This window comes from Oncorhynchus keta, chromosome 14 (assembly GCF_023373465.1).
Source record: "Oncorhynchus keta strain PuntledgeMale-10-30-2019 chromosome 14, Oket_V2, whole genome shotgun sequence".
Taxonomy (NCBI): domain Eukaryota; kingdom Metazoa; phylum Chordata; class Actinopteri; order Salmoniformes; family Salmonidae; genus Oncorhynchus; species Oncorhynchus keta.
In genome coordinates, this window is record NC_068434.1 from 30,950,322 (window position 1) to 30,974,728 (window position 24,407).

The window sequence follows — 24,407 nt, forward strand, 5'->3', positions numbered from 1 at the left end:
TCCTGGAAGGAAGGTAGTTTGCACCACCAGTGATCCTTTGGGCAGACTGCACCACCCTCTGGAGAGCCCTGCGGTTGCGGGCAGTGCAGATGCCGTACTAGGCGGTGATACCACCCGACAGGATGCTCTCCATTGTGCATCTGAAAAAGTTTGTGAGGGTTTTAGGTGCCAAGCCAAATTTCTTCAGCCTCCTGAGGTTGAAGATGCACTGTTGCGCCTTCTTCACCACACTGTCTGTGTGGGTGGACCATTTCAGTTTGTCAGTGATTTATACGCCGAGGCTCATGCCTGCTCAAGCTTTCATCCTTCTCCACTGCGGTCCCGTCGATGTGGATAGGGTGGTGCTCCCTCTACTGTTTCCTGAAGTCCACGATCAGCCCTTTTGTTTTGTTGACGTTGAGTGAGAGGTTATTCTCCTGGCACCACACACCCAGGGCCCTCACCTCCTCCCTGTAGGCTGTCTCGTCATTGATGGTAATCAGGCCTACTGCTGTTGTGTTGTCTGCAAACTTGATGATTGAGTTGGAGGTGTGCTTAGCCACGCCGTCATGGGTGAACAGGGAGTACAGGAGGGGGCTGAGCGCGTACCCTTGTGGGGCCCCAGTGTTGAGGATCAGCGAAGTGGAGGTGTTGTTTCCTACCTTTAACACCTAGAAGATGGCGCATCGGGAAGTCCAGGACCCAATTGCAGAGGGTGGGGTTCAGACCCAGGGCTGAATCTTAATCATGAATTTGTAGGGTACTATGGTGTTGAATGCTGAGCTATAGTCAATGAACAGCATTCTTACATAGGCATTCTTCTTGTCCAGATCAGATAGGGCAGTGTGCAGTGCGATGGCGATTGCATTGTCTGTGAATATATTGGGGCGGTAAGCAAATTGAAGTGGGTCTAGGGGTGTCAGGTAAGGTAGAGGTGATATGATCCTTAAATAGTCTCTCAAAGCACTTCATGATGACAGAGGTGAGTGCTACGGGGCGAAACTAATTTAGTTCAGTTACCTTTACTTTCTTGGGTACAGGAAGAGTGGTTGTCTCCACTTGAAGCATGTGGGGACAACAGACTGGGATAGGGAGAGATTGAATATGACTGTAAACACTCCAGCCAGGTGGTCTGCTATGCTCTGAAGGAATAGGGATGCCCTCTGGGCCGACAGCCTTGTAAGTGTGAACACGCTTAAATGTCTTACTCAGGTCGGCTACGGAGGAGAGCCTACAGTCCTTAGTAGCTGAACACGTTGGTGGCACTGTGTATTCTCAAAGCAGGCGAATTAAAGGTGTTTAGCTTGTCCGGAAGCAAGACATCAGTGTCTTGTCTATAGACCCTGCCACATGCGTCTCGTGTCTGAGCTGTTGAAATGCAACTCCACTTTGTCTCTCTACTGAAGGTTTTGACTGTTTGATTGCCTTACGGAGGGAATCCGTATTCAGCCATATTCCCAGTCACCTTACCATGGTTAAATGCAGTGGTTTGCGCTTTCAGTTTGCACGAATGCTGCCATCTATCCAAGCTTTCTGGTTGGGTAGATTGGAATTGTCACAGTGATAACAACATCTCCTATATATTTCCTGATAAACTCCGTCACCATATCTGTGTATTTGTTGATATTATTCTCAGAGGCTACCCTGAACATATCTCAGTCCATGTGATCAAATCAATCTTGAAGCATGGATTGGTCAGACCACCGTTGAATATTCTGTAGCACAGGTAATTCCTGTTTGACTTTCTGCCTATAGAAAGGCAGGAGTAACTGGATTTATCAATAAGTGCATCGAGGACGTCGTCCCTACAGTGACTGTACGTACATACCCCAACCAGAAGCCATGGATTACAGGCAACATTCGCACTGAGCTAAAGGGCAGAGCTGCTGCTTTCAAGGTGTGGGACTCTAACCTGGAAGCTTAAAAAAAATCCTGCTATACGCTGCGATGAACCATCCAACAGGCAAAGCATCAATACAGGGCTAAGATTGAGTCATACTACACCGGCTCTGACGCTCGTCTTATGTGGAAGGGCTTGCAAACTATTACAGACTACAAAGGGAAGCACAGCCGCGAGCTGCCCAGTGACACGAGCCTACCAGACGAGCTAAATTACTTCTATGCTTGCTTTGAGGCAAGCAACACTGAGGCATGCATGAGAGCATCAGCTGTTCTGAATGACTGTGTGATCACGCTCCCCATAGCCGACGTGAGTAAGACCTTAAAACAGGTCAACACACACAAGGCTGCGGGGCCAGACGGATTACGTGCTCCGGGCATGTGCTGACCAATTGGCAGGTGTCTTCACTGACATTTTCAACATGTCCCTGATTGAGTCTGTAATACCAACATGTTTCAAGCAGACCACCATAGTCCCTGTGCCTAGGAACACAAAGGCAACCTGCCTAAATGACTACAGACCCGTAGCACTCACGTCCGTAGCCATGAAGTGCTTTGAAAGGCTGGTAATGGCTCACATCAACACCATTATCTCAGAAACCCTAGACCCACTCCAATTTCCATACCGCCCAAACAGATCCACAGATGATGCAATCTCTATTGCACTCCACACTGCCCTTTCCCACCTGGACAAAAGGAACACTTATGTGAGAATGCTATTCATTGACTACAGCTCAGTGTTCAACACCATAGTCCCCTCAAAGCTCATCACTAAGCTAAGGATCCTGGGACTAAACACCTCCCTCTGCAACTGGATCCTGGATTTCCTGACGGGCCGCCCTCAGGTGGTGAGGGTAGGTAGAAACACATCTGCCACACTGATCCTCAACACTGATCCTCAACAACACTTGCTCAGTCCCCTCCTTTACTCCCTGTTCACCCACGACTGCATGGCCAGGCACGACTCCAACACCATCATTTAGTTTGCAGACAACACAAGAGTGGTAGGCCAGATCACTGACAATGACGAGGCAGCCTATAGGGAGAGGTCAGAGACCTGACCGGTTGGTGCCAAAATAACAACCTTTCCCTCAAAGTAACCAAGGGGGGCTTGTAGGCATTTCGAAAAGTTGAGTGGCAGTGGTCCAATGTTTTCTCTGAGCAAATGCTACAGTCAATGTGTTGGTAGAACTTTGGTAACGTTTTCCTCAGATTAGCTTTGTTAAAATCCCTGGCTACAATAAATGCGGCTTCAGGATATGTGGTTTCCAGTTTGTAGTTCTTTGAGGGCCGTCGTGGTATCAGTTTGAGGGGTAATATACACGGCTGTGACTCTAACCGAAGAGAATACTCTTGGGAGGTAATACAGTCGGCATTTGATTATGAGGTATTCTAGGTCAGGTGAACAAAAGGACTTGAGTTTCTGTATGTTATCACCATGAGTAGTTAATCATGAAACAAATACCCCCGCCCTTCTTCTTCCCGAGGAGATCTTTCTTCCTGTCTGCGCGATGAACTGGAACCCAACTGGCTGTACTGACACAAACAGTATATCCCAACAGAGCCATGTTTCCATGAAACAGAGTATGTAACAATCCCTGATGTCGTTCTGGAAAGAGAACCTCTTCTCTGCCGGAGTTGTTTTTGATGATCCTTTGGAATAGTTCAATTTCCCTGGGAGGTATGAACAAAGGATCCAAATGGGGAAATTCGTATTCCTGGTTGTAATGCTGCTAATGCTGGTGAGATACCGCCGCTCGCATATCCTAAAGTTATTTCAGATTGTATGTAATAATACAAAATCATTTCTTGGCTAAGAATGATTTTGTAGCACGGCTGCTCTATTTGTCGGCGCCATCTCACCAACAATTACTAGCCTGCTATTCAGTGGAGTGGGCTTGTGGTCCATGTCTGGGTTTAAGGGTCTTTTTTCCAAGTTTAAAAGGATAAATATTCAACATCATGGGACATAAAAGGTTGAATACATTGGCCATGCTGTCAATCCAGCATGACTTCTGCCGCATTCAAAACAACTGGAAACTCAGAACTGGGAAATCTCAGACTTCAGTGAGTTCAAGACAACTGGGAACTCAGAAAAAAACGAGCTCCGACTGGGAAAATATGGTCATCTAACTCGGAATTCCAAGTCAGGAACTCAGGCCTCTTTTTTAGAGCTCCAACCTGAAGATCACTGACTTCATGATTTGACCTTGTTTTTTCAGAGTTCCCAGTTGTCTTGAAAGCACCATAAATCCAGGGATTGCTCGACTTTGATGACAAAGTTTCATGACAGAAATTGCCCACGAAGGACCGCCGCAACACCTTCCGGTTCAAGTGAGTAAAGGACAACAAGGTGAGTCAAAAAATGTATTGTATGCTGCTGCATAAATTATGCAATATGTCAGGGAGATATATATACTGTAGATAAGAATGCAATACTTTGTACTTCCGGCGCCGACAGAGATGGCCGCCTCGCTTCGCGTTCCTAGGAAACTATGCAGTTTTTTGTTTTTTTACGTGTTATTTCTTACATTAGTACCCCAGGTCATCTTAGGTTTCATTACATACAGTCGAGAAGAACTACTGAATATAAGATCAGCGTCAACTCACCATCAGTACGACCAAGAATATGTTTTTTGCGATGCGGATCCTGTGTTCTGCCTTACAAACAGGACAACGGAATGGATCGCATGCAGCGACCCAAAAAAACGACTCCGAAAAAGAGGGAAACTCGGCGGTCTTCTGGTCAGACTCCGGAGACGAGCACACCGTGCACCACTCCCTAGCATTCTTCTTGCCAATGTCCAGTCTCTAGACAACAAGGTTGATGACATCCGAGCAAGGGTAGCATTCCAGAGGGACATCAGAGACTGTAACGTTCTGTGCTTCACGGAAACATGGCTCACTGGAGAGACGCTATCCGAAGCGGTGCAGCCAGCTGGTTTCTCCACGCATCGCGCTGACAGAAACAAACACCTTTCTGATAAGAAGAGGGGCGGGGGCGTATGCCTTATGACTAACGAGACATGGTGTGATGAAAGAAACATACAGGAACTCAAATCCTTCTGTTCACCTGATTTAGAATTCCTCACAATCAAATGTAGACCGCATTATCTACCAAGAGAATTCTCTTCGATTATAATCACAGCTGTATATATCCCCCCCCAAGCAGACACATCGATGGCTCTGAACGAACTTTATTTAACTCTTTGCAAACTACTAAGTGTGTGTAGTAAACTGTTAGTAGCCCATATGCCTCACCCAAATAATTTGGTCCCGTTAAAGAAATTTCAAGAAATGTAATCATTGAATATTGTAAGAGCTTTTGTTGTCTGCTTTATATGCCCTCTTTATTTATCCTACGGTTCTGACTTGATATACAGGGAGAATAGTGTAAGAATGGCCAATGTTCTGAATTCTGTCGCTGTGCATTTCAAAGTACTGAGCAAATAGTTATATTGACTGCGTCCGTCGTAGCTCGCTCATTTCTGTTGAAATTACGGATTGCCTCTTATTCGCTTGTCGTCCCTTTATGCCATAGTTTGTGCATCTCAATTGTCAGCAGAAACAACATTTGTTTGAGCAAGTCAGCCATATCAGCTATGTTTTTAAAAAAGCAGTAAATGAGGCTGAATGAACTGTTTCGCTGCCACACAAGGCTCTGATGATAGCCAGGTGTGGCAGTGTTACTGTACACTACATGGTGCTGAAAAGAAAGTTCTGCTTTCGGAGACAACTTTAAGTAGGCCATGTGGGAACCGTTTGTCACCGTTATAGTGCAATTAATGTATTGTTTAGTGTTGTGTAGTGGCTTTGCTGGCATGTGTCTAAAACATTTTTTGTGGTTTGCCCCAACAAGATTTACATGCAAAATCCCCACTGCAAACAGCATTTGCAATCAATGCATGTAGGCCTAATCAACTAATGGACATTAATGGCAACAAAGGCTGCAAACCCCATGTGGCTCAGCTGGCAGCACACGGCACTTGCAACGGCAGGTTTGTGGGTGTGTTTCCCACCACTGAGCAGTATGAACAAATATTAAAATGTTTGCACTTCCTACTTACTGTAAGTTGCTCTAGATAAGAGTGTCTGCAAAATAACTGAAATGTAAAACACTCAACATGTTTTCAGTATAGGGCATAAAGTATTCTACACATTTTATCAGAGAATGTCCAACTGTCTTTCACAACACGAGAAGCAGAAATGGTGCTATAGTCAAGTGTGCCTTTGGGCTCATTATCACACCAGAGATACTGGATATAATGACGAGATGCTTGTGTCTCCATCCTAACAATGGGATTCGTTGTCCACAGAGCGAAATGGTGGGCTGTCAAAGTCCCGCCTGTTCCTTTGTTTGGATTGATGGATACATCTCGTTGTATGAATACATTTTTCAATATTCTATTAGGGGTGTTATTATCAACCGTATGTCTTCAATGGAGAGTGAGATGTTATGCTAGCCTAATGAATATGGATAGACCGTCTCGAATTTCAACAGGGACAACTCCGATATTAAGTATTTTTTCTCACAGTTGCCAGGATGTAATGTGCATCATACACATCAATACAATCCTAGCAACCTAACCATTTCAAAACGTATATTATATCAAATAAGTCTCACGTATCAAAATAGCAATTCATTTTTATCTTGACTAGATTTGACACTCTCTCATTGCCCCCCATACAAAAACGCCTCTGTTGCTTTGTAATGAATGATCTGCTTAATGTGGACAGATCTTGGGCGGAGTAAATCCTCTCACCTCTTCCTCTCTGGACACACTTTGCAATAAAATAGAAAGTCCTCATAGAGATAGAGGACTCATCTTTGTATCTGTGGCGTCTGACAGGAAGGGCATCTCCATTTCAAAGTAGTAAATGTTCTTCTTTTGTTTGAAAAAAGCATAAAGCTAATATTGGTGATTTACCACGACCTGCAGTGCTGAATCAAAACTTGTGTCAATAATGGGCTAGGATACGCTACTTCACTAATGTCAAACATCTTGGGAATCAATTTGAGTTACACATCAAAACAGTTTCATCATCATTCTGTGTGGTTTATTTGAACTACATAGTGTGTATCATAGATGAGAAATTGCTTGGTATTAAAGGAAATATATTATATTTGTTATCTGATACATAGTTAAAACCCTGTACATTTTGTTGCTAGAAAAGGTATGGTGCAGTTTTACAATGGTAAGAATGAACAAAGCAGAGAAATATTTCAGATGGCAACATCATAATTGGGGTTTGTAAAAGTTAATAAATGAAAGGACTGCTTAATTGCTTACCATATTATATTTTCCATTGGTTACACTTGTACTGTATGCACACCACCGATTAGCTCTTAATTTATATGTAAAAGCAAGTTTGTTAATTTGCAAAGCAACAGATTATAGAAACAGTAGTAAACAAACAGTTTTCAGTGGAAATGAGCTACCAAATCAAATGTACAGTAGCTCTAGGAATCAATCTACAGGTCTATTTTACTGTTCTGTCCTTTTGAAATGTTTGAACACCATTGTGGGTTTGATGTTGTAGGATTCTTGTTTTAGAAAATATCTGTGCTCCAAAGTGAAGCAAATTGAGGCATCTCTTTTTGTTATCCCATGGGTCGTGGCCTAAAAATGGCAGAGGTTCCACTGAATTGATACAATTGATGTAGCTCCACTTCTGTTTTGTCAAGACTTTCCATGTTGCATTCATTTGGGGGTTATGTCAACAGATCTTTATAAAGATACCTCCGCTTCTCTTCCATTGTATTAAACTTGCACTGTGACACTCAACACTTCCTGTTCTCAACAGAAATACAAACTGCACAAATGGCTGAATCATTACCTGTGTGCTTCATTAAATATGTTAGTAGCTAACAATAACACACTGAAGGACATTAATACATTGTTTGCTCTGCTCGCATACAGTACTTATACAGGCCTTAACAATTGTTTTTAACAGAACTAAGTGACACATATTTTACTCTATTGTTTTGAACAATGCCATAAGTGATCCCTTCATGTATATTGGACGGTCATATCAGTGTTGTGGTGGAGCCTTGGACACACACAGGACATTTTTATAGATCTGAAATCAAAGTGGAGGAAGACATTTCAAAGGCAACATTCATGCTGTCATTACGTTATAGAGAACGTCAGACTAATGATATTATCTGGCATTTGCGTCTGCGATGGCACGTGGGTGACAGAAAGAGGAGCAGGTGCGTGCTAAGGGGGACACTCCGTAAGAGGATAGCTGGAGGTCCATTGGTGTATAAAAGCAGCAGCTTAAATGTACTGAAGGAATGTCATTTGAGTTGTCGCTATAATAAGTGATTGTAGTCAATGAGGACAAAGTTATTTCTTTACACCTGGAACAGTATCATCGTCAGCATTAATTCTATCCAAATCAAGCAGTGTCTGTGAAAACTCCAAGTCTATTCAGTGATGGAACACACATGCTGGGAGTGGGGTGTCAAAACAACACGGTCTTCCTGCCTCCATCGCCACACTGGCCAACAGCTGTGGTCACTGGGCTGACGTGAACATGCACACCTGACTTAACCAGGTTGGTGAAAGGGGGAGGACAGGGGGTGTTGGGGTCAGGGGTTGATCATATGGCTGCTGGAGTGATTTGATGTGCTGGTTAAAGCAAGCTGGTCTAAATATGTCCAGCCCCCAAGTGGTTGTGGAGTGGACAGGCAGAGTGAAGCAGTTACGCTGGTGTCACATAGTTCCCTGGGAAAGTCCCAAAGGCATGTGTCCTTTTTGACGTACCTAAGGAAAGAGCAGAGCACAAAATAAACCAAAAGGTTGTTCTCTCGTACTGTACACTTTACAAATACTGTATGAAAATTAAACCCAGTCATCTGAAGTCATACTTGTAATGTCATGCCCAATAGAGGGCGCACTTCATTTGTCTTCTGAATATAAGGTTTGTGTAAATTCCTTACCTACAAACCAGCCATCATCACACTTCTCCATCACTTGTACTATGTCCCCCTCTCTCAGTTCCAGCTCATCTTTGTTCTGTGGTTTGTAGTTGTAAACTGCTTTGTATCTGAGTGAGAGAGCACAGGCCGGGGTTTTGGATTTGATTTTGGGCAAGATTAATAGACTGTGGCAATGAAGAAAGAGGGACAGTACCCTCAATCACGAAGTATAAAATCACATTTTGATTGATTACAATTTTTTACTCACGGTTGGTGCTGCATCACTGTTGAGCCAGCATTGTTGGTCGTTTGTGGTTTGGGGGTATTGGTCGGGGCTGCTCCTCCCCTGTGGGCAGATGGTGATATCTGATTGGATGGTGAAACAGCTCTGCCAATGGAGTTGTGCAAAGCCGGGTGTGCTCCTCCCCAGTGGTTGTTCTGGGTGGTGGGGAATGCAGCCCCAGATGTGGGGTGTGGCCGGGGATTGGGTGCTTTTTTGGATAGTGAGGGCTGGGGGGATGAGCGTGAATGGGAAGCTACAATCCCATGGGGTATGGGTGAGGACGGCTTCAGGGGGGAATATCCTGGTTCAGGGCTGCGGGACGAGGGGGTCAGACTCAGAGGCGAGCGGGTCAAAGGCGAACAAGGTGAGTGTAGAGGGCGTCCTGGACTCATTGGCTCTGGGGATGTGGGTGACATGGGGCATGCAGGGTAGTCATCAGAGGATGATTTGATGCGGGGTAACTTGTTAACCTGGACGTAGTTGGTGGGGAAGATGCCACTCCGGCTGGTCCCTGGGATCCGGCCCTCCAGCCACCTGTCATCCACACGCCTGGTCACACAGATCACCTCGCCCTTAGACAAGAGGTGAGGACAAATATGGTTCATGACATAAGTATCATTCAGATATCAGGTACAGTAGTCATCCAGTGTTTCCCCTTTATCAATTTAGTAGTGGTGGCCTACCGCTGCTGAACTGTTGCCACTGCTGCAAGAAATATGTTATAATGTTTTGTATATATACACAGTGCCTTCAAAAGGTATTCAGACCTGTTGATGATGTCCACATTTTGTTACCTTACAGCCTTATTCTAAAACTTATTAAATTGTATTTTTCCCTCATCAGTCTACACACAATATTGCATAATGACAAAGCCAAAGCAGGTTTACATAAGTATTCAGACCATTTACTCAGTACTTTGTTGAAGCACCCCTGGCAGCGGTTACAGCCTCGAGTCTACATAGGGTATGACGGTACAAGCTTGGCACACCTGTCTTTGGGGCGTTTCTCACATTCCTCTCTGCAGATCCTCTCAAGCTCTGTCAGGTTTGATTGGGAGCATTGCTGCACAGCTATTGTCAGGTCTCTCCAGAGATGTTCGATCGGCTTCAAGTCCAGGCTCTGGCTGGGCCACTCAAGGACATTCAGAGACTTGTCCCAAAGTCACTCCTGTGTTGCCTTGGCTGTCTGTTTAGGGTCGTTGTGCTGTTGTTGTGCTGCCACCACCACCATGCTTCACCGTGGGGATGGTGCAAGGTTTCCTCCAGACATGACGCTTGGCTTCAGACTAAAGAGTTCAATCTTTGTTTCATCAGACCAGAGAATCTTGTTTCTCATGGTCTGAGTGTCTTTTGGTGCCCTTTGGCAAACTCCAAGCGGGCTGTCATGTGCATTTTACTAAGGAGTGGCTTCCGTCTGGCCACCCTATCATAAAGGCCTGATTGGGGGAGTGCTGCATAGAAGGGAGAACCTTCCAGAAAGACAACCATCTCCACAGAGGAACGCTGTCAGAGTGACTATCGGGTTCTTGGTCACCTCCCAGACCAAGGCCCTTCTCCCCAGACTGTGCCTTGACACAATCCTGTCTCCGAGCTCTACGGACAACTCCTTCGACCTCATACCTTGTTTTTTTTTCCTGACATGCAGTGCCAACTGTGGGACCTTATATTGACAGACGTGTGCCTTTCCAAATCATGTCCAATCAATTGAATTTACCACAGGTGGACTCCAATCAAGTTGTAGAATCAATGAAAACAGGATGGGCCTTCAAGTCAACTTCAAGTCTCGTAGCAAAGGGTCTGAATACCTATGTAAACACTGAAAGGCAAAAAGAATTTGGTGCAAATTTTCAAATAATCTGTTTACTATGTCATTATTGGGTATTATGTGTAGATTGTTGAGAAAAAATATCAATTTTAGAATAAGGCTGTAACGTAACAAAATGTGGAAAAGTCAAGGGGTCTGAATACTTTCCAAAGGCACTGTATGTTTCTGCTGAGACGCGCTTTTAAATGGATAGTCATTGACTCGTTGACTCGAAGTCTATGGGAACCACTACCCTTTCCACCACTGCTGGGGAAGTGGTTTTGTAGGGCAAACTCTGTGTCAATGTTGCAGGGTATCTCAGTGAATTTAACCCATGCAATGTGAGAAATACGGTATAGGTACAATACTGGAAATGATTAGATTGGAAATGAGAATCAATGTCCTAAAGAGTACATAGTAGGATGCTCACTTTGCGGAAGGACAGCTCAACAGGCAGGTCTGCATTGAAGGAGAACAGAGCCACTGCCTCTCCATAGTCCAGCACCTGGATGGTTGGAGACTTGATGGGCGTGGGCTTCTCTGTAGGAGGAACAATCTGGGGGCAGAAATGAGAGACGGGTGAGGCTCAGAATGATATGTGGAGCACTTCATATAAGACCCATGCTCAGAAGTTAGATGGATGCACACCAACCTCCACATAGGTTGTGGGGAAGATACCGGCTCTCCCATGATGCTCTCCTTCAAACCAGTTGGTGTCTACCTGCCTGTGGATGTAAACAATGTCCCCCTTCTGTAGAGACAGTTCCCTAGGAAGAGAAAAAAAAGGTCAAACTATGGCACGATGGACATCCATTAGATTAAAGGAAGAGGTCTGTTTTTTTGTAATCCTTTGTTACAAGGGTTTGTTTCTAGTAATTCTGTATTAACATTTACGTTATTGGGCTTTCTGAGAAAAACGGTTTCGTACAATTACATTTGGCCGCCCTAAATGTGATATAATTACAGTGTGTGCTTCTTTTTACTGACAATATTGTTTAACAGATGTGTGAGAGGGCAAATGGTTTGCAGGCGATCAGTAGGCATTTTAACTCACTTGGGTGACTGAGCCTGGAAAGTGAACTTGGCTCGTGCTGCTTTCATCTACATAAACACAAAACAGTTTATCGGCAAGATTGAAAGGAAGTTTGCTTTTCACAAGGGCACAGGCTTCTTTCTCCTTGCAGTTGTTGATAGTTATTGCAAGATCCTAAATCAGGGCAAGTTCAGTTAACAGGAAATAAAACAATACACTACATGGCGGCAGGTCGCCTAGTGGTTAGAGTGTTGGACTTGTAACCGAAAGGTTGCAAGATTGAATCCCCAAGCTGACAAGGTAAAAATCTGTCATTCTGCCCCTGAACAAGGCAGTAACCCACCGTTCCTAGGCCGTCATTGAAAGTAAAAATGTGTTCTTAACAGACTTGCCTAGTTAAATAAAAGGTAAATGACCCTGGATGTCTGAGTCCAGCTCAGCCCCAAAACAACTCAGCTCAGAGAGCAGAGACTCCTGGCCAATGCAGCACAGTGGTTAGAAGGAATTAAATCAGCCAAATTATACAAAAGTATGTTGATACCCCTTCAAATTGGTCAATTCAGCAATTTCAGCCAGTCCCGTTGCTGACAAGTGTCTAAAAATTGTCCATGCAATCTCCATAGACAAACATTGACAGTAGAATGGCCCATACTGAAGAGCTCAGTGACTTTCAACATGGCACTGCATGGCACTGCCATAGGATGCCTTTCCAACAAGTCAGTTTGTGAAATTTCTGCCCTGCTAAAGCTGCCCCAGTCAACTGTAAGTGCTGTTATTGTGAAGTGTAAACCTCTAGGAGCAACAACGGCTCAGCCACGAAGTGGTAGGCCACACAAGATCACAGAATGGGACCTCCGAGTACTGAAGCAAGTAAAAATCGTCTGTCCTCCGTTGCAACACTCACTACTGAATTCCAAACTGCCTCTGGAAGCAACGTCAGTACAATCACTGTTTGTCAGGAGCTTCATGAAGTGGGTTGCCTTGGCCAAGGAGCCGCACACAAGCCTAAAATCACCATGCGCAATGCCAACTGTCGGCTAGATTTGTGTAAAGCTCGCTGCCATTGGACTCTGGAGCAGTGGAAACACATTCTCTGGAGTGAGGAATCGCACTTCACCATCTGGCAGTCCGATGGACAAATCTGGGTTTTGCGGATGCCAGGAGAACGCTACCTGCCCGAATGCATAGTGCCAACTGTAAAGTTTGGTGGATGAGGAATAATGGTTTTCATGGTTTGGGCTTGGACCCTTAGTTCCAGTGAAGGGAAATCTTAACGCTACAACGGCATTCTAGACGATTCTATGCTTCCAACTTTGTGGTAACCATTTGGGAAGGCCCTTTCCTGTTCCAGCATGACAAATCCCCTGTGCTCAAAGCGACATCCATACAGAAATGGTTTGTCAAGGTCGGTGTGGAAGAATTTGACTGGCCTGCACAGAGCCCTGAACACCATTGAACACCTTTGGGATGAATTAGGCCTGCGATCCAGGCCTAATTGCCCAACATCAGTGCTCGACCTCACTAATGCTCTTGTGGCTGAGCAAGTCCCCGCAGCAATGTTCCAACATTTAGTGGAAAGCCTTCCCAGAAGAGTGTAGGCTGTTATAGCAGCAAAGGGTGTATTAATGCCCATGATTTTGGAATGAGATGTTCAATGAGCAGGTATCCACATACACTACATGGCCAAAATTATGTTCATAAATACAGATTCCTGACAGAGCACAAAGATAAAGCACAAAAGCCTACTGCGAGGAACCTCACTCCTCAAATATAGTCGCTACTTTTTCAAAATGTTTTGACATTGTGTACAACACAGTTACCTATAGAGGTTGGATATCCCAATAACCAAGAAAGAGAAATACATTTACCTGCTTCTCCAATCTCTTGGGTGGGAACTCCATGGCTTCAGGTGCAGGGGAGAGGCGTTCTACTGTAGAACATCATGAGGAGGTGGAGAGAAAAACAGGGGTTAGTGACGAAACAAGACAGATGGTATAGGGCATTCCACAGTAACCGAATTGCACTGAGACTTTTTATTTCAAAATGTATGCCAAACAAAAACCATTAATTTCCAAGTTTAACAAACCATATAACTCTATGTACAAGGACTACACTTAACCATTTACACTTAACATTTGACAAAAACACATACTGGAAGAACTGTGCAGATACAAAGTTTGGTAACAGAATTTCGGTAAATCTCACTCAGTTTTTTATATGACCATGTCTTCCAAAAACTACTGTACATAACAGTAGAGTAGTGTAGAGTTCAATACAGTACTGTAAAGTAGAGTATAGTTCAGTACATTAGTGTACTCAACTCTAGTTCTCCACTGTACTGAAATCTTCACTCTAGTCTACTCTTCAGTACAGTACTGTACTAAACTATACTCTACTTTTCTGTACTAAACTTCTATTTTATTTACTGTACGGTGCTGTGCTGAGTTGTCCAAACTTGTGAAACACAGATGTCTATGATTGGTTCAGATTTAGTCTGGTTCAGATTTGGTCTGGTCCGGACAAAATCTGAACCAATCATGGACATCTATGTTTGGGGAAAATTAAGACAAAAAAAATGACGTCTGTGGACGTTGAAATCAAGGCCAGGACGGACTGACCAAATTTCAACTACTTTTCAATGTCAATGGGCGTTCAGTGTTGGTCGGTGCTCAGTAGGTGAGTATGCTTGTTACAGTAAATGGAAAGAGAGGGGGCTCATGGGTAGGTGTGAGTAAGACCCGGGAGAGGAGACATCATTGGAGAGAGAGAGAGTTCTGTCCCCACCAAATGACAGAAAGACAAAGAAAACAGTTATGAGCTGAACATACCAGAATGCCAGCCGAAGGGAGGACAATAGCAGGTGGCCCAACTGTGGTTTGTGACTATGATTTCCCATTGTAGCCAATTCAAATTGCAGAAATTCCATTACCGATTTTTCAGAAATTATATTACAGATTTGGTAACATAATTTAGAGTTTTAATCACTTAATTCATAAACAAAACTGATATAAGTAAAAACACTATAACCAATTGATAGGTCTACCTTTACTTGTTACTCCTGTGAACTTCCATTGTCCTCCCTCCTCACGAGGGAGATAAATTTGAAAATATCTTCAAGATTGTGGGTTTTTGGTAACGGAATTTGAAGGCACAAGGCAATGTTTTTTAAACTTACAGAAGGCAGAAAAAAAGATTCTAAACTAATTGTAAGTCTTGGTATTAGTTGGCAGTCATCTTTACTTCAAAATTGTGTTTTGATGTATATCTAGTACCTTGAAATACTTTTTTTGTTAGATTTTTTCTAAGATCCCTTTTCCATCTCTTTGACAAGAAATCAAAGCCTTTGCTTATTCCAAATTCTTGGAATGGAAAAAAATTATATATGCCTTCATTTCTCTAAAATATTGACTGTTGGCTTTCATTTGACATCCAATTTGACGTGCTCATTTGAACTTCACATGTTGGTGCTCATGGGTCCTTTTACATGACCTGTAGCAGAATCACAATGTGTGATTGACTTGGAGTTACATTGTGTTGTTTTAAGTGCTCCCTTATTTTTTGGTGCAGTGTATAAAGTGTAAAAAAAAAATTGTTTTCAGATTTGTTTAAGACAACCAAGAAACACTCCGTGTGACCCTGATTTAGCCCACTGCAATAAAGGTTATTGGACTAATTTCCAAGAAAAACAGTTGGATAAAGCTAATCTATAAGACTTCTGGCCCGAAGTTCCTATTTTTTGTGCTTTCTCCCCACCCTGACATTACAGATCTTTCCATACTAAAAGTAAGAAACCTCTCCTCTCACTAACCCAGATCAGTTTCATATCGAATTTGTTCACACAGATCAGGTAACAGACTACAGGAAATCACAAAAAATCAAAAGACTTCAACAATAGTCCCGTATTGAATTACTGTATTCTGTTAGTAGAGGCTGTTTTTCCATGGACTTTCACTGATTAGACTATATAAAGTACACTACAGTATATACACATTATATTATGTATATTACCCACTTTTAAATTAAGCAATTCCTATTACAGAATTCAAGTACATCGCAGTATTATGTCCAACCTACTGTTACTAGTCTTTACTGAACTATTTTACTGAGACTGAATGTTGAGTGTCAAGGATCATATTACCTCTATCTTACCTGACACCCCTAGACCCACTTCAATTTGCTTACCGCCCCAATAGATCCACAGATGACACAATCGCCATCACTCTGCACACTAGCCTATCCGATCTGGACAAGAGGAATACCTATGTAAGAATGCTGTTCGTTGACTATAGCTCAGCATTTAACACCATAGTACCCTCCAAGCTCATCTTTAAGCTTGAGGCCCTGGATCTGAACCCCGCCCTGTGCAACTGGATCCTGGACTTCCTGACGGGCCGCCCCCAGGTGGTGAAGGTAGGAAACCAATCACCTCCACTCCGCTGATCCTCTACACTGGGGCCCCACATGGGTGAGTGCTCAGCCCCCTCCTGTACTCCTTGTTCACCCATGACTGCGTGGCCAAGCACACCAACTCAGTCATCAAGTTTGCAGATAACACAACACTAGTAGGCTTGATTACCAACAATGACGAAACAGCCTACAGGGAGGAGGTGAGGGCTCCGGGAGTGTGGTGCGTGGTGCCTGGAAAACAACCTCTCACTCAACGTCAACAATCAAAAGGAGATGATCGTGGACTTCAGGAAACAGCAGAGGGTACACTGTTTTCTATACTATTCTACGGTATCTCATTCACTTAATAATGTTTACATATCTCACAGTACTCATCTATATGTATATACTGTATTCTATACTATATCTTAGTCCGTTCCGCTCTGACATCGCTCGTCCATATGTATATACTGAAGTCTTAATTAATTCCCACTTAGATGTGTGTATTGGGTATATGTTTAATTGGTTAGATATTACTTGTTAGATATTACTGCACTGTCGGAGCTAGAAGCACAAGCATTTCGCTACACCTGCAATAACATCTGCTAATCTCGTGTATGTGACCAATCAAATTTGATTTGAGTGGCGTAGCCATAGCACCACTCTTTCTGAATGCTAATCTTACCATGTGTGGGACTGAGGGCTGCCCTCTGAGCAACAACTGATGTGGGGACAATGGGACAATGGAGAGGTTGCTTTGAATCAGTCAAGGAGCTGGAAAAAAAAGATAGCATGTTTACTTTTTGACTGTATGCTCCCACAAACTCCTGTCAATGAGATTTTTCCAAATCTTAACAGCCCACATGGTGGAGCTCCACACAATATGAGAGGACAGAGTGCTGTGTGCTGCAGTAGACACATTTGCCATGCAGACTTGGCCTCTGGCCACAGCTGATGGTTTGCATGTAAAGAACAAATAAAGATGAAACAGATGCAGAATCAGATGCCTCAAGCGTGAGACGGGAGACTCTGGGGACCTTCTGTCTTTGGAGAGAACTTTTAGTCATCATAATATATAATAATAATATATAATAATAATAATATATGCCATTTAGCAGACGCTTTTATCCAAAGCGACTTACAGTCATGTGTGCATACATTCTACGTATGGGTGGTCCCGGGGATCGAACCCACTACCCTGGCGTTACAAGCGCCATGCTCTACCAACTGAGCTACAGAAGGACCATCATCATAGTCACTGACATTATTACCATGTTGAAATGACAGGGAAACTTCATCAGCGTGAGCAAATCAGTGTCATTATTAAAACAAACATATGAGAAAGTGCATTAGGTCGCTGGGCTAAAACATATGTTTAGCAAACAACAACTTGGAGAAAAACTGTCCAAGAATGTATTAAGCAAGGTAAGGTGCCCTCTTGAACTGACAAATATTGGACTGAAACTTGTTAAAACTATATAGCTCAACTTAAGTAATCTATAAGTGTCTAGGCAGCAAGAGTATAGTTACTTTGTCAAGTTCTCATGTCTTAACTACTAGGGAACCAACGACTGTAAAGACTAATTTATGGCAACAGTAGTGAGATGGACAAGATTAAGAACATGGGAGTTAGGCCAGGGACTTAACCATTAACCTTTCTTGTCCTGGTGTTACCTCCCTCTGCAGCTCACACTGGCGCCATGCTGTCCATTGACAGTAAAATCTGGGATCATTCTGAAGGTTATCTTCAGAAAGTCACAAGATTTTTTATTTTTTTTTACTTTTAGAAACTGTTTTGTTCCAAGTCACTGTAGAATGGTTATTTCACATGCCTGCAAAAATGTATTGACTGCAATAATTTGAATTGTAGTTTGAGACTTGCTTCATCTGTCTGCACTGGTTATCAAGCCATGGTTTATAGACTCTTCAATGACCAATCTGTCAGTGCACAGACACAGATAGAAGTCACTGGGAACAGACGTCAATTCCATGTTGGTTCAGCGTAATTTCATTGAAATGTGGAAACAACGTTGATTCAACTAATGGTGTGCCGATTGGGTTTCACTGTTTAGTACCAAGACAACAGCAATCCAAATGGTTGTGAGCAGTCTTGTAGATGCTTAGTCATTGAAAACAGTCATTGAAAACAGTCCTTCAACTGTAATGACCAAGTAAAAGTTTCAATGCCACTGATGTGGATCTTATAGAAACAACAGGTGGATTTGTTACTCATAGACAAGTGGTATGTGGTGTCAGAAATGTGTTGCCTTTGTGGGACAATAAAGTTGTAAAATACTTTCATGGTCTGAAAACAAAGCACAGTTTCTGTCAGAGACCAACTGGCAGATCTTTGCCTCCCCAAAACTATTTCTGGATGAAAAAAAAAGAACAAGAATAATTTGAGAGAGGTTAAAATATTTGCGGAGTAAATATCTCCTCTGTTATGAACAGATTTGTCAGAGCAAATGAAATAATGGTGTGTGAATTACATGGTTTTGAACAGTATAATAACTGTTTCCTGTATCAACAACAATCCCTGCACATATTTCACAACAAATATAATGACCTACCCTGTACAACTTGAGACATCATTTACTGTTTGGGATAAAAACCATTGTATGTACAATCACACCAACACACAGAGCAACAACTTTGTGCAGACCCGACCCATAACTCACCTGTTGTCCTGTGTTGTTCCTGTCCCTGCAGCAGTTCCTGGATCAGCATTTCTGGCACCCTGGAAGCAGAAATCACATTAAAGGCTGTTGTTCTCTCTTGAAGGAAATCTCAGATACTTAGACAGAGCAGAGGTGGTGACCACTCCCGAAGGAGCCAGAGGAAGACAGAACTCCCCTGGGTCCTACACTCCTTTGAATACAATGCTAAAATTGATAAATGGTATTTTTATCTGTGCTATCTTTGATTGAGGAGTAACAACCACATACACCTCATCTAATCATCAGCTGTAAATGAAGGTTGTGAAGAGAATCAACATCAACATTTGAAGAGTGAAATCAAATCCTTGAATTCAAACTCATACAAGGCATACAAGTAGTGCTACAACTGAACCTCTGCTTCTACTGACAGCGAGAGGGAAAATATCGAACAAATGCTTGTTGGATTTACAAGCAAATGGGGGGGGTTGAAGGCATGCGATTTGAGTGCAGGGCAGGCAGGCATGTCCTGGGGGCGTGAGTAAGGTCACAGGGCAGTGTCAGGGTTGGCATGCAGGGTTGTCTGTCTCAAACAGTTCTCAGGAGGGGAGATGCTCCACAGCTGGAAGGGACTATCATTAACAACAGATATAGACTTGTCAATTGAAACTAGGAGAAGGTTCTGGTATAGCATTGGGGAAGTCTTATTACTGTATTGCAACAAAGAAAAGTAATGATGCTGTCTGTGGCTAAGCCCTGCTTATGATAACATGGATTTATGATATTGACTTATGCATGCAAGTAACCAGACCTCATTGCTAGAGGAGTGAGAGAGGGGGTTACAGGCAGGGTAGCAGGTAGGAGTGTTGCTTCAGCAGATTCACAAGAAGGGCCTCAGTACCTCACCCCGGCCTCGCCGTGTCTGCTTCTTCTGGGAAAGTCTTCTCTCCAGACCCTGGATGTCTGAGTCCAGCTCAGCCTCAAAACAGCTCAGCTCAGAGAGCAGAGACTCCTGGCCAATGCAGCGCAGTGGTTGGAAGGAATGAAAATCAGTCAAATGATACACTATATATACACAAACGTATGTGGACACCACTTCAAATTTGTTGATTCGACTATTTTAGCCACACCCGTTGCTGACAGGTGTATAAAAATCGAGCACACAGCCATGCAATCTCCATAAACAAACATTGGCCTTACTGAAGAGCTCAGGGACTTTCAGTGTCACTGAGCTCACAGAACGGGACCTCTGAGTGCTGAAGCACGCAGCTCATAATAATAATAATTTGTCTTCGGTTGCAACACTCACTACCGAGATCCAAACTGTCTCTGGAAGCAACGTCAGAGTCCAACGTCACCATTGGACTCTGGAGCAGTTGAGTGATGAATCACACTTCATCTGGCAGTCCGAAGTACGAATCTGAATTTGGCGGATGCCAGGAGAACGCTACCTGCTTGAATGCGTAGTGCCAACTGTAAAGTATGGTGGAGGAGGAATAATGGTCTGTGGCTGTTTTTCATGGTTTGGGCTAGGCCCATTTGTTCCAGTGAAGGTAAATCTTAATGCTACAGCCTCCATAATCAGCTGTGGACCAGATTCGGAACTGGGTCAATACGGACCGCAGGTCCCAAAAAAAAAGTATACTAAAAAAATATATATACAGTACCAGTCAAAAGTTTGGACACACCTACTCATTAAAGGGTTTTTCTTAATTTTTTTATATTTTCTACATTGTAGAATAATAGTGAAGACATCAAAACTATTAAATAACACATGGAATCATGTAGTAACCAACAAAGTGTTTTCTTTAGAGTAGCCACTAATTCCTTGATGACAGCTTTGCACCCTCTTGGCATTCTCTCAACAAGCTTCACCTGGAATGATTTTCCAACAGTCTTGAAGGAGTACCCACATATAGTGAGCACTTGTTGGCTTCTTTTCCTTCACTCTGTGGTCCAACTCATCCCAAACTATCTCAATTGGGTGATTGTGGAGTCCAGGTCATCTGATGCAGCACCATCACTCTCCTTGGTCAAATAGCCCTTACACAGCCTGGAGGTGTGTTGGGTCATTGTCCTGTTGAAAACACATGATAGTGGGACTAAGTGCAAACCAGATGGGATGGCGTATTGCTGCAGAATGCTGTGGTAGCCATGCTGGTTAAGTGTGCCTTGAATTCTAAATAAATCACAGCCAGTGTCACCAGCAAAGCACCCCCACATCTCCTCCATGCTTCATGTTGGGATCTACACATACAGATATAATCCATTCACCTACTCCGCGTCTCAAAAAACACAGCGGTGGAATCAAAATCTCAAATTTGGACTCATCAGACCAAATGACAGATGTCCACCGGTCTAATGTCCATTTCACATGTTTCTTGGACCAAGCAAGTCTCTTCTTATTGGTGTTCTTTAGTAGTAGTTTCTTTGCAGCAATTCAACCATGAAGGCTTGACACAGTCTCCTCTGAACAGTTGATGTTGATGTGTCTGTTACTTGAACTCCGTGAAGCATTTTTTTGGGGCTGCAATCTGAGGTGCAGTTAACTCTGCAGCAGAGGTAACTCTGGGTCTTCCTTTCCTGTGGAGGTCATCGTGAGAGCCAATTTCATCGTAACGCTTAATGGTTTTTGTGACTGCACTTGTAAAAACATTCAGAATTCTTGAAATGTTCCTCATTGACTGACCTTCATGTCTTAAAGCAATGATGGAATGTCGTTTCTCTTTGCTTATTTGAGCTGTTCTTGCCATATTATGGACTTGGTCTTTTACCAAATAGGTATATCTTCTGTATACCACCCCTACCTTGTCACAACACTACTGACTTGCTCAAACACATTAAGAAGGAAAGAAATTCCACAAATTAATTTAATTTGGCACACCATTTAACAAGGCACACCTGTTCATTGAAATGCATTCCAGGTAACTACCTCATGAAGCTGGTTGTGAGAATTCCAAGAGTGTGCAAAGTTGTCATCAAAGCAAGGGGTGGCTACTTTGAAGAATCTCAAATAACATCTCTTTTGTGGTTACTACATTATTCCATACGTGCTATTTCATAGTTGTCTTCACTATTATTCTACAATGTAGAAAATAGTTTTAAAAATTATGAAAATGAGTAGATGTGTCCAAACTTTTGACTGCTACTGTATATATTTTTTAGTCAGTCTGTGTTTCGACCGCTAGTATATAAACACGCACAAGACATGGAAGAATGCATAGAATTGCAGGAAATTAGCTTTTAAACAGCAACAACAAAACATCTCTGCCCAATGCAAAATGTGTAGTATTGCAAGAAATTAGCTTTACAACTGCAACATTTTCTCTCTGACAACAAGATGGGTGTGAACAGTTGGGGTCGTATGGGTTGCGAGGTGTGGACCTTTGCCACCTAGGACATTTATGTGACCGGACCTTCTCAAATACTACTACTTGAGTACCCCTGTGCTTACAGCATACAATGACATTTTAGATGATTCTGTGCTTCCAACTTTGTGGCAACAGTTTTGGGAAGGCCTTTTCTTGCACAAAGTGAGGTCCATACAGAAATGGTTTGTCGAGATCAGTGTAGAAAAACATGACTGGCCTGCACAGAGCCCTGACCTCAAATTGGAAGGACGACTGTGAGCCAGGCCTAATGGCCCAACATCAGTGCCCGACCTCACTAATGCTCTTGTGGCTGAATGGAAGTAAGTCCCTGCAGCAATGTTCCAACATCTAGTGGAGAGCCTTCGCAGAAGGATGGAAGCTGTTATAGCAGCAAAGGGGGACCACCTTCATATTAATGCATATGATTTTGGAATGATAAGTTCGACGAGCAGGTGTCCACATACGTTTGGTCATGTAGTGTATCACTGAATACAGTAATTCTCCAAAACATTGTTGGCTCCATAGTTGTATAATCCTGGTAAGATTCTATCTGTCCATGCTAAGTTTTCCTTATTCTTTGCTAGCTCATTAAAACAATCATTGCACTTGGCCATCAAGGTCAAGGTTATGACAGCTATCATATTACTGTGAGCACTCACCTCGAAGGCGGATGGCTTAGACGGCTTCTCTATGGGGGACCAGGGTTCCTCTGTGGGTCTGTGCTGGGGCGGCTGCTGGGACGGCTGTAGTGGAGGCGGCTGGGGCTTCTGAACCGGCTGACCCTGAGGCTGGGAAACAAACATAAAGACTTTGAACACGCAGTCAGACAGGGAGAACAGAGATTTGGTCAGTTGGTTATAGTAGACGTATCAAACAGTAAACGACTGTAGAGGTTGCATCCTTATAGGTTACTTATAGCCCTAGCATTTCATCCAACTGGGTCACTTCGTTTACACTTCATCCACAGCAACAATTTAATAGCCAGATGAAACAGAACTCATTCCCTCATTAAGAAGACATACTGTTTGTCCCAGTTACTGACACCAGAAAGAATTGCATCAAGCTACACTCTAAAAAACCTTCAACTTCCTAACTCTTTTTCATGATCCTTGAAATACCTTGGCAGAGTGAGATCCAGTTATAGCCAAAGTATTCTCTCAGACAGTAGTTATCACCAGAATCACAGGCCATGATGTCACTTAGGAGTGCAGCAATTGATATGGTCTGTGTTCTCTGATTGTGTGATTCTCTGTACACAGGCAGGCCTGTTCTAAGGAGAGAAGTTGCTGGAGGTAGAAGATGTACCTAACCACAGATCTAGGATTAGATTACACTACTGTACCGCCACTCTTAACTTTAACCATTAGGGGGATTAAAAATAGGCCGTGGCTGCGGAACCATAGATAACCGCCCTGTTCCGCCCCCATCCCGCCCTGTCCCACCCCCATCCCGCCCTGCCCTGTCCCACCCCCATCCCGCCCTGTTCCACCCCCATCCTGCCCTGTTCCGCCCCCATCCCACCCTGTCCCGCCCCCCCTGGATCCCCTGGAAAGCTTTGTATCACGTTCTGGTCATGTTTCTTTATCTCTACTTTATGGACACGTGTGGCCTCCCTCCTTTCCCGTTTTTCACTGTCAATCAAGAATGATAATTCTTCAAGTTTTACCGGTAAAATGTCCATGCACATCCATGCAGCGTCTGCATGCCAACCATTTGATTTCAATCAGTTACATGGGAATATGCATTTCGATTGTTTCAGTTATGTACAGTGTTTCGAATTATGTCCAGTGGAATAATTTTAGAGCAGATGGTGTTAACTTCTTATGGCTGGGGGCAGTATTGAGTAGCTTGGATGAATAAGGTGTCCAGAGTAAACTGCCTGCCATGCAGACCCAGTTGCTAATATATGCATATTATTAGTATATTTGGATAGAAAACACTGAAATTTCTAAAACTGTTTGAATGATGTGAGTATAACAGAACTCATATGGCAGGCAAAAACGTGAGAAAAAAATCCAACCAGGAAGTGGGAAATGTGAGGTTTGTAGTTTTTCAACTCTTTGCCTATCGAATA

General features: G+C 43.2%; 2 protein-coding genes across 9 annotated transcripts in view; one reads left to right on the top strand and one right to left on the bottom strand.

Annotated features, from left to right (window-relative positions):
- Positions 1 to 24,407, top strand: part of LOC118393200 (prolactin-releasing peptide receptor-like) — a 377,063-nt gene that overhangs the window by 160,049 nt on the left and 192,607 nt on the right. The window lies entirely within an intron of this gene.
- The window catches only part of LOC118393205 (vinexin-like), a 52,464-nt gene continuing 34,966 nt past the window's right edge, over positions 6,910 to 24,407 (bottom strand). For 5 of the 8 annotated variants that reach the window (XM_035785656.2, XM_035785655.2, XM_035785652.2 and 2 more), the window contains 11 exons: positions 22,993 to 23,121; positions 19,864 to 19,974; positions 18,987 to 19,045; positions 16,994 to 17,082; positions 13,791 to 13,852; positions 11,944 to 11,990; positions 11,542 to 11,656; positions 11,320 to 11,445; positions 9,072 to 9,658; positions 8,825 to 8,931; positions 6,910 to 8,648 (listed from right to left, as the gene is read on the bottom strand). In XM_035785656.2, coding sequence (XP_035641549.1) covers positions 8,587 to 8,648; positions 8,825 to 8,931; positions 9,072 to 9,658; positions 11,320 to 11,445; positions 11,542 to 11,656; positions 11,944 to 11,990; positions 13,791 to 13,852; positions 16,994 to 17,082; positions 18,987 to 19,045; positions 19,864 to 19,974; positions 22,993 to 23,121 — 1,494 coding nt within the window. In that variant the 3' untranslated portion in view covers positions 6,910 to 8,586. The remainder of the gene's footprint in view (positions 8,649 to 8,824; positions 8,932 to 9,071; positions 9,659 to 11,319; positions 11,446 to 11,541; positions 11,657 to 11,943; positions 11,991 to 13,790; positions 13,853 to 16,993; positions 17,083 to 18,986; positions 19,046 to 19,863; positions 19,975 to 22,992; positions 23,122 to 24,407) is intronic. The other 3 variants (XR_004827516.2, XR_004827515.2, XM_035785654.2) reach the window with 3 other exon arrangements.